The sequence below is a fragment of the Sorex araneus genome, chromosome 9 (genome assembly GCF_027595985.1).
Source record: "Sorex araneus isolate mSorAra2 chromosome 9, mSorAra2.pri, whole genome shotgun sequence".
NCBI classification, from domain to species: Eukaryota; Metazoa; Chordata; class Mammalia; order Eulipotyphla; family Soricidae; genus Sorex; species Sorex araneus.
In genome coordinates, this window is record NC_073310.1 from 53408937 (window position 1) to 53423367 (window position 14431).

Here is a 14431-nt window from a genome sequence, read left to right on the forward strand (position 1 = left end):
TCAAGAAGTGCCTCCGATTGTACTGGATATGTGTGTGGGGAAGCATTTACAGGGTCAGGGATCGGATGAGGTCAGCTGAACACAAGGCAAGTGCATTACTACCCTTTTGTCATTTCTTTCGGCCCTGGGTTACAGCCGTTTATGATCCATCTGTAACCTAGCAAGTAAATGTTTTCCCGAGTTCCGTCAGCTTCTGTAAGCTAAGCGATCAAGTGCAAAGAGGAAAGCGTGGGTTCAAGACCTCTGATCTCTAATTTATTATCAGCAGTTCTGGTGACAGCCTGGACTCATGATTGGCATCCCAAGTGGGGAGGACCAGTCTTGTGGGACAGAGCCCCTTAGCCCTTGGCCGCTGTCCAGGTCGATAGTATAGGAATTGAGTGAAATCATACCCAGGATATCCAGCTGGTACTGCTCAATGTTGAAAAGCCATCTCTCCTTTCAAAAGTACTTTTGTAGGGAAGCATTGAGAGCAAGTGCAGTAGGAGTGTGTTTTTGTTTTTGTGTGCATTGACTAATGACATTTTTTGCAGATGACTTTTCACTGAGTACAGTTTTTGCTTTCCTTAAAACTCCCCCCCTCCACCCCCCACAAAAGAAACCGCCTCTAAATTCTTGCACTTCTTTGCGTGGCCACTGGGTGTCAGGAGTGCCACAGGGGCTAAGGGCTAGCTGGGGCCAGTAGAAAGTCAACACTATAAACTCATAGCCCGTCCCATATTTCCACAGTTTCCACATGATAGATGCCAGGAGAACACGATACAGTGTGATATATAGAAGCAAGGAACAACTGGAATAATGAAATTTCAAAAATAAGCCTTTTTAAAGAAGGGTTATTATAGTTCTATTGGGTATTGTAAACACTTGATACCGCTGTTCTGTTCCTGGCGATTGGGTCTCTCTCTTTTTTTATGGAAAGATGGATTGAACTTCAATTTAAGAATATTCGGTAATCCCTCTCAGGACACACTGTAACAGCTGGTATTTTTGTGTTGTAGTAAATCGATTCCATACAACAGTCAGTAATAATTATGGCTGGGTTCTGACAAATTCCAAAGCATTTTCAATAAATTTAGCCAAAGAAAATAGTATGATTACTGCAAAACTCTAACTCAGTTTCAGAGTTAAATTTAGTAATAACTCTGCTTCGTTCCACAAAATATTAAGCATTATACTGCTTGGGGTTTTATCAAGCCATTAATTTTTTTTTATTAATAGACCTGTTATATGTTCTGAGACGATAATTACTTTGCTGCATATATTTCTCTTAAAAGTGCAGCACTGGAAAAATTTAACCTTGAATATTCATCATGAAATAAAAAAGGAGAAATGCTCAGACCTTTCATATGTGGCATGTATGTAAAGTAGCTGTATCAGTTTATGGGGATGTTTGAATGCAGAATGTTAGAGGTGTCTTAGCATTTTTTTGCATGCACACATTGGCTTATGATTATGTGGTTTATAAACTGAAACATTGAAAGTGACTGCATGATATAGTTATGTATTTCTGTATTTAGAAAACTTGTACTGTACACGGTAACTTCTTATGGCATAAAAAGCTTAACTTCTGCACATTCATATATACATATAATAAATACCTGCCCACAGAAATACATATTTGCCTTAATGATATAGGTATATGTGCACACAGTTTATAAATTTTGGTCTCTTTTCTTTTTATTAGCAGAAAAACCAAGTCTAGAAATTAGAATATGTTCTTTTTTTAATTTTTGGTTTTGGACTGTAACGGACTGTAATGTGCTTTGGGACCATTCCTGATTCCTGATTCTTTGCTTGGGACCATTCATTGCCAGGAACCAACTCCGGACCTCCTGCGTGCAAAGCATGTACTCAGCTTGTAGATCTGTCTTTCTGGCCCTAGAATACATTCTTTAAATTATGTCTGGCCAGTTTTTCAGTTTCTTCACATTTGAACTAAGGAATGTTTCTATGTAGTTGAATTTATCCTGATGGAATAACTTATGCAAAGAAGCAGTGTTGCCTTTAAAAATTATTAGGGACAATAGCTTTGAAGTTAGGCAGGAATGAAACCTTGCTTTGTATTTTTCCTCTTTTTTATTTTTAGCTGAATGATGTTTAGTTTTGTTTTTTAAATAGCTGCCCTTATATTTTTAATTAACACCCCCCTCTTACGTGTAAATGTTAAACTATGATTTTAAGTGACTAGATTTGATTTTTAGCGTAGTGGGGGAGGTGTATTAGAAGATAAACTTAAGCAGATTGTTTGGTTCTCCTGATTTCCAAAAAGTGTATTTTCTTTTATTAGGCTGCAGGTCCAATTTTAAATTTAAAAATATGGCTTTCATACATATTTTAATCATCTCAGTCTTTGTAATATAAAGCAAAGCTGGAGACTTTCTGCAATTAAATTGGGGCTAAGATAGACTATTTGATGAATTCTTTTTCATGCTGCTGTTCACTTTGATAGTTGAAAAATGAATGTAGAAGGCTTTAATCAGATTTTGCAGTTTGAAAATGGCAAGCTCATTTTCTTTATTCTTTAATATGAATCAGCGGTGTAAAGGCTTCAAGGATTAAAAAGTGAGCCCCGTTTTTCAGGCATTTACAGTTTCTGTTTTTCTTGTGCATTTATGTTAAAATATGGTTTTAAATGACTGGATTTGGTTTCAGAATAGGGGGGAGGTGGATTAGAAGATAAACTTAAGCAGATTGTTTGGTTCTCCTGATTTCCAAAAGGTGTATTTTCTGTTATTAGGCAGTGGGTCCAAATTTAAACCACATGGCCTCGTTCTAGGTGTCAGGCCAATATAAATTTTAATCTTGCTACTTTAGCTTTTTTCATTTTATAATCTCACTCCCTGAATTTAAAAACCTCCTTTATTATTTTCTTGCCCGGTGTCACACACGGCAGAGTATGCTTTAACGTATTTAATTACCAAACAATTCAGGATGGCTCTTGTCTCCTGGGCATTTAAGGAAGAGTAAAGTTTCCTAAAATAAAATAATTTATCCCAGGCCACAGAGTTTGAAGGATTAGAGATTAGGTCAGGCCCCAGGTCTCTTGCTCAAGCTACAGTGTGGTAGTGCTTTTACCGTGTACTCTGGGATAAACATAGTTACATGATTTATTGAATGAAAATGGATATTTCCCAAGATACATCTAGAAAATGTTGTTAGTTTCAACGGAACAGTTTTTGTTTTAACTAAGAGAATTTAGTTTTGTGTCTAAATTCTTGGGTTGTCAGATTTAGTTTAGATTATTAACACTTGTGTCTCTACTAAATACGTTGCTTCAACACTCAGATTCTTTTAGGGTTATTTGTAGATTTCAGTTATAAATTTTAATCTTGCTACTTTTATTCTTTCATTTTATGATCTCAGCTCCCTGAATTTAAAAGCTTTTTAGTATTTTCTCGCCCTGTTTCACACACTTGTCCGTGTCATATAGTATCAGTTATTTGTAGATTTCAGTGAGTGACCTTGGCGGCTTTAAAATTAGGATGAGCTATTTAAAAATTACAATTAACGATTGACAATTGAGAGAGTTTCTATTCCATATTTAGAAATACAGTTTGGTATTATCTTAACAGACTTTTAGAATGCCAACGGCTTAAAATCAACAGCTTTCAAATCAAATACAGAAATCCCCAAGGAAGCCTTGATTCAGGCAAGAGGAATTTTGCTGCTTTTAATTGGAAATTGCACGTCAATCTTATATCCTAAGGAAAAAAACAAAACAAAACCCAAACCAAAAACACCTCTTGCACTTCGTATTTGTGTATCCTCCGTAAAATAAATTACGGATAATTGCCATCCGTCTGGTAGTCAGAATTGTCACTTAGTCGCAGAAGGTTGCAATTTAGTAATAGTCCTGATTATTATTATTTTTAAAAGGAGCCTTTTCTTTGCAGGAGCGGCCCGTGCGACATATAAATCTCCATAGGCAGCGCGGCAGTTGACCCGCAAGCCGGCGGTTCCCTGCAGCTGCCCGGGCCGGTGTTTGGAGAGTGGCGTCCCAGCCTGCAGCCCGCACCATGCCAGCTTTGTCAACCGGATCGGGGAGCGACACAGGTATGTGAGCCCAGGCGCAGCAGTTTTTCTTCCGACGTACTATGGTCTTCTTGTTTGCTGTGAAAAGCGGCTTTGCTGCAGGCAAAGGCAGACAGGACCTGCTTGTTTTCCCGAGTGGTGCTGGCTCCTGGGCTGGAGGACCCAAGCGAAGTGTCCTTCCAAGTTCAGAGTTAGCCCCAGCTCGGGGCCGCTGCTCTCTCCATCCAGGTAACGTGGTTTGGGCAGAGCCTCGTACTATCTGGTCAAGAAGAGAACCACACACTTTAAATTTATTTTAAAAAAGCAATCATAAAAAAAAAGCAACCTGAAGTGGGACAAATCCCATAGTGTGCTTCTTACCCTTCCCTCAGATTTCATGAAATGAACTTTTCCCTGTCCATGTTTCAGATCTCTTACTCCTTCCTCCTTCATGAAAAACCAAAAACCCCAAACAGAAACCCCTTCCCTTCTCCAGCTTAGTTTGCCCATATGTTGTTTTCTTCTTGTCACCAGAGGTGAAGATTATCCCGAGTTTTATACCTGCCACTAAAGTTGCAGTTGAACAAATCTACTCGCTCCTATAAGTTGTACAACTCAGTGATACTGGGATGGTGTAAAGCTCGTGTGTGTGTGTGTGTGTGTGTGTGTGTGTATGGGAAATTTCCCTGTTGTCGGAGGTGAGCTGAGGGGTCAGTGCCCCTTTAAAGCCCTATTCTTGGGTTCCCTAGTATTAGGATTTGTTAAAAATGTAGATCCTGGGACCCTTTATGGGACTGTTATTAAAACAGTAGACCATGCAATTTTAAGACCTTTCAGAAGAAGCTGTGGCATAGAGTAACAAGAAATACTAGCCGATCCTTGTTTCTGCCCTTCTGTAAGTGGCCAAGTTAGCTCACTCAGACTGGATACCTAGTGTTACTGTGATTCTAAAAAAGGCTGACCCGTAATTATGATTCTTATGTTACATTGGCGTTTTTACTTACTGCATTTGCAAATATCATTCTTTGCTATGTCAAGTGTTTTCATACTTATATTTTGTCAAGTTTTGTCTTTACCCATCAAGGATTGTTAACTTATATAAAGGTTTCTTTCTTTCTTTCTTTCTTTCTTTCTTTCTTTCTTTCTTTCTTTCTTTCTTTCTTTCTTTCTTTCTTTCTTTCTTTCTTTCTTTCTTTCTTTCTTTCTTTCTTTCGTTCTTTCGTTCTTTCTTTCGTTCTTTCTTTCGTTCTTTCTTTCTTTCTTTCTTTCTTTCTTTCTTTCTTTCTTTCTTTCTTTCTTTCTTTCTTTCTTTCTTTCTCTTTCTTTCTTTTTTTCTTTCTTCTTCGGATGTTAACTTAGAAGCTAGCTCCATTGGAAACAAATATTTTTCTTTTCATTCTTTATATAGTCCCATATTGTATTGTACTATATAAAATGAAAGATTTAATTTTCCATAGTGGTTTAGGAAATTATAGATAAAATTTATTTGAGCCATAAATTTACTATGGTTATGTAATGAATAAGTTTTATTACCTTGCTCATTACCAAAAATGTCATCGTTTAAATTGAATGCAAACTATTTTTGCTGATTTTTATCTGAGTGACAGATTAAAAGGGAGTGTTTCTAGTTTAGAGGGTAGTTTAGGTGTCATTCATGAAAAATGGCACAGACTCTAGCGTATGTACAGTTTCACTTCAAAAAAGGAATTCTCCCCACAAAGCTGGCCTGCTTGCTTATATCCCTGTAACTCATACCTGGCTTTGTGGCTTTTTATTTCATTCTTTTGGATTTGTCTGTGCCACCGAGATTTGAGTCATGCAGCGAAGAAGATGTGCTTCCAGGATTCATGCATTTAGGGAGGCCTCCAAGGCGGTGGGCCCTTTAGTTGTTTCTGTGTTCCTTTGAGTTTCTCACAGACCAGAAGCAATGTGCCAGTGAAAGATCATGTCCACTATTGGCCACGCTGCCCAGCAGTGGGCTTGCTGTTCTGTCTCAGGTCTCCAAGATCAGAGCAAGCAGAGTCAAAGGGCAGATGCCCAGGCAGCAGGACAGTGCCCACTGCCCAACTAACAGTGGCCCCAGAGGCACACAGGATCAGCGCATCTGCTCCCATCTCTGCTGATCTCACTGAGAAGCACATCTCATTCAGCAAGTCGTAAAGAAATTCTTGTCAAGATGCCTAGACAAAAGGGGAAAGAAACTTTTGTCATCTGCCAGTCCCTTCTCGCATTTTCTTTGATAATTATCCTTTAAGAATTTTCTGGGAGACTGGAGTGATAGCACAGTGGGTAGGGCATTTGCCTTGCACGAGGCCGACCTGAGTTCGATACCCGGCATCCCATATGGTCCCCTGAGCACTGCCAGGAGTAATTCCTGAGTGCAGAGCCAGGAGTAACCCCTGTGTATTGCCAAGTGTGGACGCAAAAAGCAAAAAAAAAAAATTCTGTTTGTTCAGTGCCAACATACAGATGTGCATAAACAAATATAGCATTTTATTTTAATTTTTTAATCACAGATTCTGTCAATACTTAGTCTTTATGATTTTTTTTAACCATTAGATGAGGAACACATGGTATCCCTAAGTGTGTAGGATATAGATTATTGCTAATGGAGAGCATATTTCCATTTGTTTAGTGGCTGTTTCCTTGTTATTTGTCTATTCTTATCCTTTCTCCATTTTTTTTTTACTGGTTTATCATTTTCTTATACATAGGAAGATATTTTTTGGATATTGATAAGAAATGATACCATTTCTTTCAATCAATTATCTTTTTACCCTTCTTAATTGGTGTCATTTTTAAATAGAAATTGAAACCTTTTTCTATATTGCTAATGCTTTTCCCCTCTTTTGCTTAATAAGACCTTGTCTACCTACTAAAAATCATAAAGAAATTCTCTACAGTTGCTTCCTAAGGTTTGCACTAAGGAATTTGTATGTGTTTAGCATTTTATGCAGCATGTTAAGATTATTTAAACTGTTGGTACATCAGATACATCTATTAATTATAATTTAAATTTTATTGAAGCCATCCACCATAATAAAAATCAAATATACGTTCATATGTCCAAGTATACCAGGCTCTCTAGTTTTTGATGGTCTCTTCCTATGTCAGTGATTTTTGCAGTATTTTCCTTCCTTCCTTTCTTTTTGGAGAGGGGCAAACAAATACTGAGTACTTCCTCCTGGCTCTGTGCTCAGGGATCACTCTTGGTGGTACCCTGGGGTATATGCCATATACAGTGCTAAGATTGAACTTTGTACTGTCTTTCTGATTCCGAGACATTTTCTTTCAAGAGAAGGCACTGGCAGTCCAGTTGATAAAGGAAAACATAGATTTGACTACAGTGTACAGTACCAGGTGCATACTTTATTGCCCACATCCAGCAGTTGTCTGTGACAGTTCATCACACTGTTGTTAGCACAGTTTCCGCACTTGGGGACTGGCCCCCACAAGACCCCCTTCACCACTTCAAGTGCAAGTGAACCGCCCCTGCTCACCCACAGCTTCCTTTCATCTTGGCTGCACATCAGATGTTCTCATTAGCTCCTAGGCAGCTTTGCTCATCTGCAAGTGTAGACAGAGTGGTAGGGGAGCACGTTTACCAAGTTTATTGTAACAGGGAGGAAAGAGATAGAGGTTTGGGGGTGGAGTTTCCTAGGGTTGGCCCCAGACTCAGGAGCTTCTGTCTCACACAGTTGGGGTATATCATCTGTCTAGCAGGCAGACGTGAGCATAAAGATCACTGAACTCCAGAGTTTTGAGATTTTTAAAAAAAACTTTTTTATTGAATCACTGTGAGATAGACCCTTCCAAAGCTGTTCATGATTGGATTTCAGTCAGTGTTCCAACACCCGTCCCTCCAGTACCAGTGTACATTTCCCAGCACCAGTGTCCCCAGGTTCCCTCTCATCACCCCCACCCCCAACCCCTGACTGCCTCTATGACAGGCGTTTTCTCTCTCTCTCTCTCTCTCTCTCTCTCTCTCTCTCTCTCTCTCTCTCTCTCTCTCTCTCTCTCTCTCTCTCCCCCTCCCCTCCCTTTTGGGCATTTGGGCATTGTGGTTTGTAGGGACACTCTTGAGATAGCATCATCCTTTATTTCCAGCCAAGAGTGAAGGGAGATGCCCTTTTGGTTCACATAAAGGCTGTTGCATCTTGTTATTTTCAGGCTTTCTAGACACAGCCCATCTGGAGGATGTGAAGTGGGTTTGTATTTTCCATTTGCATTTCTTATTCATTCTGAGGCCCACTACCTTTTCATTTTGGACATCTAGCTGTTCTCTTCTGAAGTAACAATGTTAAGTTTCTTCTGTTTTTCTGGTGCATTCTGTACTGTAAATTAGGACATGTTAGTATATTCTGGATTCCAGTAAATCTCGCTGGTTCTGTGTTACAGCTGTCTTCTCTTGTCCCGTGGCTCATTCTTTCTGTTCTTCCCTGTTCCTCAGTTCCATCTGCATAACTTCCACAGTTTGTTGTAGTTCAGCACCACATTGAAAAAAAAATCCTTAACTTGTAGTTATGTATTGGATAATTACATATTTACATAAACTCTTGTATATTTAATGTTATGAATTTTTGTTTTTACAAGTACTATAGCTTGTCGTTTCCTTTCTCACTCTTTCATCTGATTTTCAGTCTTGCTGGCCGCCCCCTGTGTGCTTGGAAGGGTCTACTTTTCCTTGGAAACATTTGTTGAAGGACTGAAATGAGCTTGTGCTTGAGTTGAACTTAACCTTCCAGATTATTTCACCTGGGACTAAGAACAGTGCTAATTTATTTGAAAGTTTTTAAGAATGTTCTGGCTTTCAATTTCTTCTTGGGTCAGTTTTGGTAATTCATTATTATTAGAACTTGGTCTGTTTCATCCAAACCTCATAATGTATTAAAAAAAACTGCAAATATTACTTAATTTCTACAGTTTTTGTATTAATGTTTCTTTTTTAGGTCCTGATAGCGATACTTTTCACCCTTTTTTTCTCTCCAATATTGTCGGTGTTTTGTTAGTTTTATTAGCCTCTTATTATTTATTTATTTATTCATTTTTGCCTTTTGGGTCACACTTGGTGATGCACAGGGGTTACTCCTGGTGGTGCTCAGGGGACCTTATAGAATGCTGGGAATAGAACCCGGGTTGGCCAGTGTAAGGCAAACACCCTATCCGCTGTGCTATTGCTCCAGCCTTTTTGTTAGCTTTTTAGATGTAAATCTTTGGCCTTGTTAATTTTCTCTATTGTCTATCTTTAATCCTTCCATTGCTTTTTACTCTGTTTATTCCAGTTGTAGGAATTTGCAATTAATGTTCAATCTTCCTCTTTTTCTAATGTTTGTATTTGAGACTATTTCCCTTCAGTTGTTTGTTTCATATCATAATTAAAAAAATTTATTAGTGAATCACTGTGAGGTTCACTTACAGACTTACAAACCCATATCATAATTTTTAAAATGTGGTATCATTTTATATTTTTGTTATTCCTTGAGTGGTTTTGTATCTAGAGTTCAACATATAAAAATAAGAGTTTTTTGTTTTTTTGTCATAACATTTAATCTGTTTTATTGTCATCTTTTGAATTTACTTAGAGCCAGGAAAAGACTTCAACTGGTAGAGAACCCGTCTGACATGTGTGAAGCCCTGGGTTCAATCCCTGACACAGTGTGGCTGCCAGGCACCTGTGCATATTACCTCCCGACCCATCAGGTTCATATGGCCAGGCAGAGTATTGCAGAGAGTGAGTAGGGCATTTGCCTTGCGTGTGGCTGACATGGGTTCGATTCCAGCATCCCATATGGTTCCCTGAGCACCACCAGGTTAATTCTTGAGTGCATAGCTAGGAGTAACCCCCACCTCAGACACCACTGGGTGTCGCCTCTATGAAAATAAAATAAGTGGGCTTCTGTTCTTTCAGTTGTTACCTTATTAATTGTAGCATGAGTCCTTGATTATAAAGTTCCATCTTAATTAGTTCCTTTAATCAACCTGCACAAGTCTATGAATCTTAATCACTTTCCCCCCCTTATATATTTTCCTACCAACTCACATGTGATTCTGTCATGTTCTGTAATCCTCTATTAAAATAAACACCTCGAAGGCTTCATCATTATAGTGTGGCACTGTCAGTATTTAGTTAAAATTTCTTGAATAGTGGTATTTAATTTGCTCCATCTTTGTTTCATATCTGCTTTTTCATCTGGGATGGTTTTTCATCTGCTTAAAGTGAGGCCTTTGGAATTGCCTATACTAAGGTCTAACTGCTATTCAACCCTGGCTATTGAGACATGAATAGACACTCTCATAGATTGCTGTTTTGGCTGTTAAATAATTTTCCACTGAAAGCCAGAGGATGATGAAACAGCATCTTTAAAGTTGTCACTTGTCAGGCCCTCGGCTCTGGCTCTTTCTAAGATTTTTCAGCCCCAGATGTCTGTGGTTCCATTTCTCTGTGTTTCAGTAGGATTTCTGTGTCAGTATCTTGCTTGCAATTCTTTTTGAGTGTATATTCATTTATTTCACAAGTTCTGAACATTTTTGAATTGTTACTTATGTTTTCATTTTTTACCTATACTCCATTCTTTCTCTCTCATCTGTCAGTGAAACGTATAAGACTTTCTTTTTGATCTATCTTTTGGTCTTTTCATTCTGTACTTTAATGCTGACATTCAGTGCTAATAATTTAGGGACCAGTGAGACAGTAAAGTACAGGTTAAGGCACTTACTTTGCATGTGGCTAACCCTGGTTCAATCTCTGGCACTGCATATGGTCTCTAGAGCCCTGTAAGTAGTTCCTGATCCCTCAGCACAGCCAGCCCCTAAGCAACAACAACAAAAGTTAGTTAATTTATTTTTTTTGGTTTATTTTTGGACCATAGCCAGCTGTGCTCAGGGCTCACTCCTGGCTCTGTGCTAGAAGATCACTCTGGATGGAATTGAGGAACCATATGGGATATGCTGGGGATCAAAACTGGGTCTGCTGCATGGAAGGCAAGTCCATGTACTACTGACCCGCAGTACTACTCTCTTGCTCCTCAGTGATTTATTTTTAAGCTAGAGGCAGTTGCCTTTACTGCATAATCTTTTAAAGTTTTGATAATTTTTTTTCTTTTTTTTTTTTTTGCTTTTTGCATTCATACCTGGCAATACACAGAGGTTCCTCCTGGCTCTGTACTCAGGAATTACTCCTGGCGGTGCTTGGGGGACCATATAGGATGCTGGGAATCGAAACTGGGTTGGATGTGTGCAAGGCAAATGCCCTACCCGTTGTGCTATTGCTCCAGTCCCAAGTTTTGATAATTTCTTTTGATTCTGTAAGTTCTCTAAGAAATGGCAGAGGCTGGATAGATAGCTTAACGGGCTCAGCTCATACTTTGCCTATAGAAGACCTGTGTTTGGTTCCTAGTCACATGTGGTGCCCTGGACATCACCAGGAATGAATTCATAACTGGTAGTTAAGACCCTGAGCACTGCTAGTGTGAGCCCAAAAGACAGCAAAAAAGAAATCACCAATGTTCTAATTTGTAGCAGAAATTAGTCTTGTATTGAAATACCAGTCTCTTGCCCGCACGCCTGGCTATCTTCCCCAGGGCCCCACTCCTAGCAGAGCTCCCGGCCGCTGAAGACCACCGGAACCTAGCTACAGCCATGCCTGAGGCCCCTCTCCACACGTTCGGACAGGCCTCACGCATGAAGGTACCAGCAGAGGAACCCAGGTGTGTGTAATTTCATCAACAATCAGCACCCAGAGACTTAAAAGCAAGCTCCCAGAAGAGAGCGATGCAGAGAGTCTCTTGCCTGCACGCCTGGCTGTCTTCCCTGGGGCCCCTCGGAGGGGATGGGCTCCAACTTCCCTCCCCACCCCGAGCAGAGCTCCCGGCAGCCAAAGACCACCTGAACCTAGCTACAGCCATGCCCGAGGCCCCTCTCCACACGTTCGGACAGGCCTCACACATGAAGGAACCAGCAGAAGAAACCAGCTGTGTGTAATCTCATCAACAGCCAACATCCAGAGACTTAAAATCGAGCTCCCAGAAGTGATATCTTGTAGCCTACTTCTCCCTCTGGGAGAAACTGGCAAGCCTCTGAGAGTTTCCTGCCCACATGGGACAGTCTTGCAAGCTTCCCATGGTGTATTCATATGCTAAATCCAGTAACAAGCTGGATCCCATTCCCCTGACCCTGAAAGAGCCTCCGGTGCGACATCCTTGGGAGGGCCAAGTCGAGAGAGACTTCTAAGATGTCAGGGAAAGGACGAATGGAGAGGTTACTGAGCCCGCTCGAGAAATCGACGATTAACGAGGATTTCGTGACTCGTGATTGAAATCCCATTAATCTTGTTTCCAACATCAAATTCAATACAGCTTTTAAATCCTCTAAGTTACAGTAATTGGAGATATTGATTGGAATATGCCTATTGGAATATTGATTGGAAAGGCATTTAAAACATCAAAAATTAACTTTATTGACATGACCAGTGTCAAGAAAATATTTTGTTGCCATCTCTCCTCTAAGAAGACTAGAAGATTACTGGGATCATTGCCTCCTTCATCCTCGGTCCACTTTAGTGTGAAAAGCCAAGTCTTAAATTCGCTGCTGTTTTCTTTAAACAGTTCCTATCAAAAGTGTGCAACTTTGGTATGATCATATTATATCGTCACTCTTCCCTTCCATAGCAGACCCAGCTCCTTGGGCCTGTGTCTGGGATGAGAGCGGGGGCACTTGGGCCTGTCCATACACAAAGCGTGTGTTCTTTAAAACTAGTCGGTATACCAGGTTGGAGAACTCGTCTAGCCCTGTCTGCATCTGCCTGGCACACACGGTCAGGCTTCAGTCCCCAGCACTGTCACGAATGATCCCTGAACACAGAGCCAGGAGGCTGCCCTGGGATGTGGCCCCCAAACCACCGACTGTTCCTCTTGTCCTTAGATAGTTCACGGAGTATTAATGAACTAAGTGAAAAAGTCCCCTCCATGTTCTATGAGTTTTTCAGTGATAAATAGAAAAATAATCAAGTGGCCTTTTTTTTTTCTCACAATGACTCAGTTTTTTAAAACATTCTTTATGGAGGTAGTGTGGTTCAAAACTGTTAATGATAGTTTTCCATGTATATAATCTGAACACCATCATCAGTACACAACAACATCATCAGTATAACCACCTCCCTCCCCCGAAGTCCCCTAAAACTCAGTTTTGTGGATTAGTTCTCCCATTGCGTTGCCTCTGGCCCTTAGTTGCTACCTGGCTGTGCATCTGGAAGTCCCACAAATGAAGGAGATCATTCTCCGTCTATCCCAGTCCTTCTTACCGACTTCACTGAGTTTAGTATCTTCTAGTTCCATCCATATTGCTGGGACTTGCACGGTTTTGTTCTTTCTTAGAGCAGCTGGGTATTCCGTTGTGATACAGCACAGCTCCTTGGTCCTTTCTTTTGTAGGTGGGCTTTTGGGATGCTTCTGTGTCTTGGCTACTGCACCAAGTACTACAGTGAACATGGGTCTGCATAAATATCCTTTCAAGGGAATGCGTTTTTTTTTTTTTTTTTTTTTTTTTTTGTATTTTGATGCGAAGTGTGATATTGCTGGGTTGTATGGGAGTTCTGTTTTTTTTTTTTTTTTTTTTTTTCAGATAGATCTCCAGGTTTCTGTCTATAAAGGTTGAATTATACAACATTCCTGGCAATAGTACATGAGGGTTCCTTTCTCACCACAACCACACCAACACTGGCTGGTTCCAGTCTTTTTGGTATGTGTCATTCTCAGTAGCATGAGATGATATCTCTATGCTGTTTTGTTTTCCTGTCCCTAATCAGGAGTGTCACTGAGCACTTTTTCATATGCTTATTGGCCTCCTGTATGTGTACTTTGGGAAATGTCTGTCCATTTCCTCTTCCTTTTTCTGGGTTGAGGTCATTGAACTTTTTTGTTTTGTGAGTGCTTTTTTTTTTAAACAAATCACTGTGAGATAGACCCTTCCAAAGCTGTTCATGATTAGGTTTCAGTCATATAATATTCCAACACTCATCCCTCCACCAGTGTACATTTCCCAGCGCCAGTGTCCTCAGTTTCCCTTCCGTCACCCCTCACCCCCTAGCCTGCCTCAGACACCTTTCTGCCTCCTCCTCCTCCTTTTCCTACCCCCTCCTCCACCTTCTCCTCCTCCCCCTTCCTTCTCCCTCCTTCTTCCTCCTTCCTTCTTTTTTCTTCCTCCTCCCTCTCTCTCTCTCTCTCTCTCTCTCTCTCTCTCTCTCTCTCTCTCTCTTGCTTGTTCTTTTGCTCTCTCTGTCTGTGTCTTTATCTCTCTCCTTTTGGGCATTGTGGTTTGCAATATTGATACTGAAAGATTTTCAAGAATATCCCTTACCCACTTTTAACACTCAGATCTTGTCCAGCGTGATCATTCCCTCCTATTATTGTCATACTGTTCTTTT

The 14431-nt window shown here is 40.2% G+C and overlaps 1 protein-coding gene across 5 annotated transcripts in view; it reads left to right on the top strand.

Moving 5' to 3' along the window:
• Nucleotides 1-14431, top strand: part of MPP7 (MAGUK p55 scaffold protein 7) — a 259109-nt gene that overhangs the window by 76621 nt on the left and 168057 nt on the right. For all 5 annotated transcript variants that reach the window (XM_055147233.1, XM_055147234.1, XM_055147235.1 and 2 more), the window contains exon 2: nt 3894-4053. In XM_055147233.1, the coding sequence (XP_055003208.1) occupies nt 4017-4053 (37 nt within the window). In that variant the 5' untranslated portion in view covers nt 3894-4016. The remainder of the gene's footprint in view (nt 1-3893; nt 4054-14431) is intronic.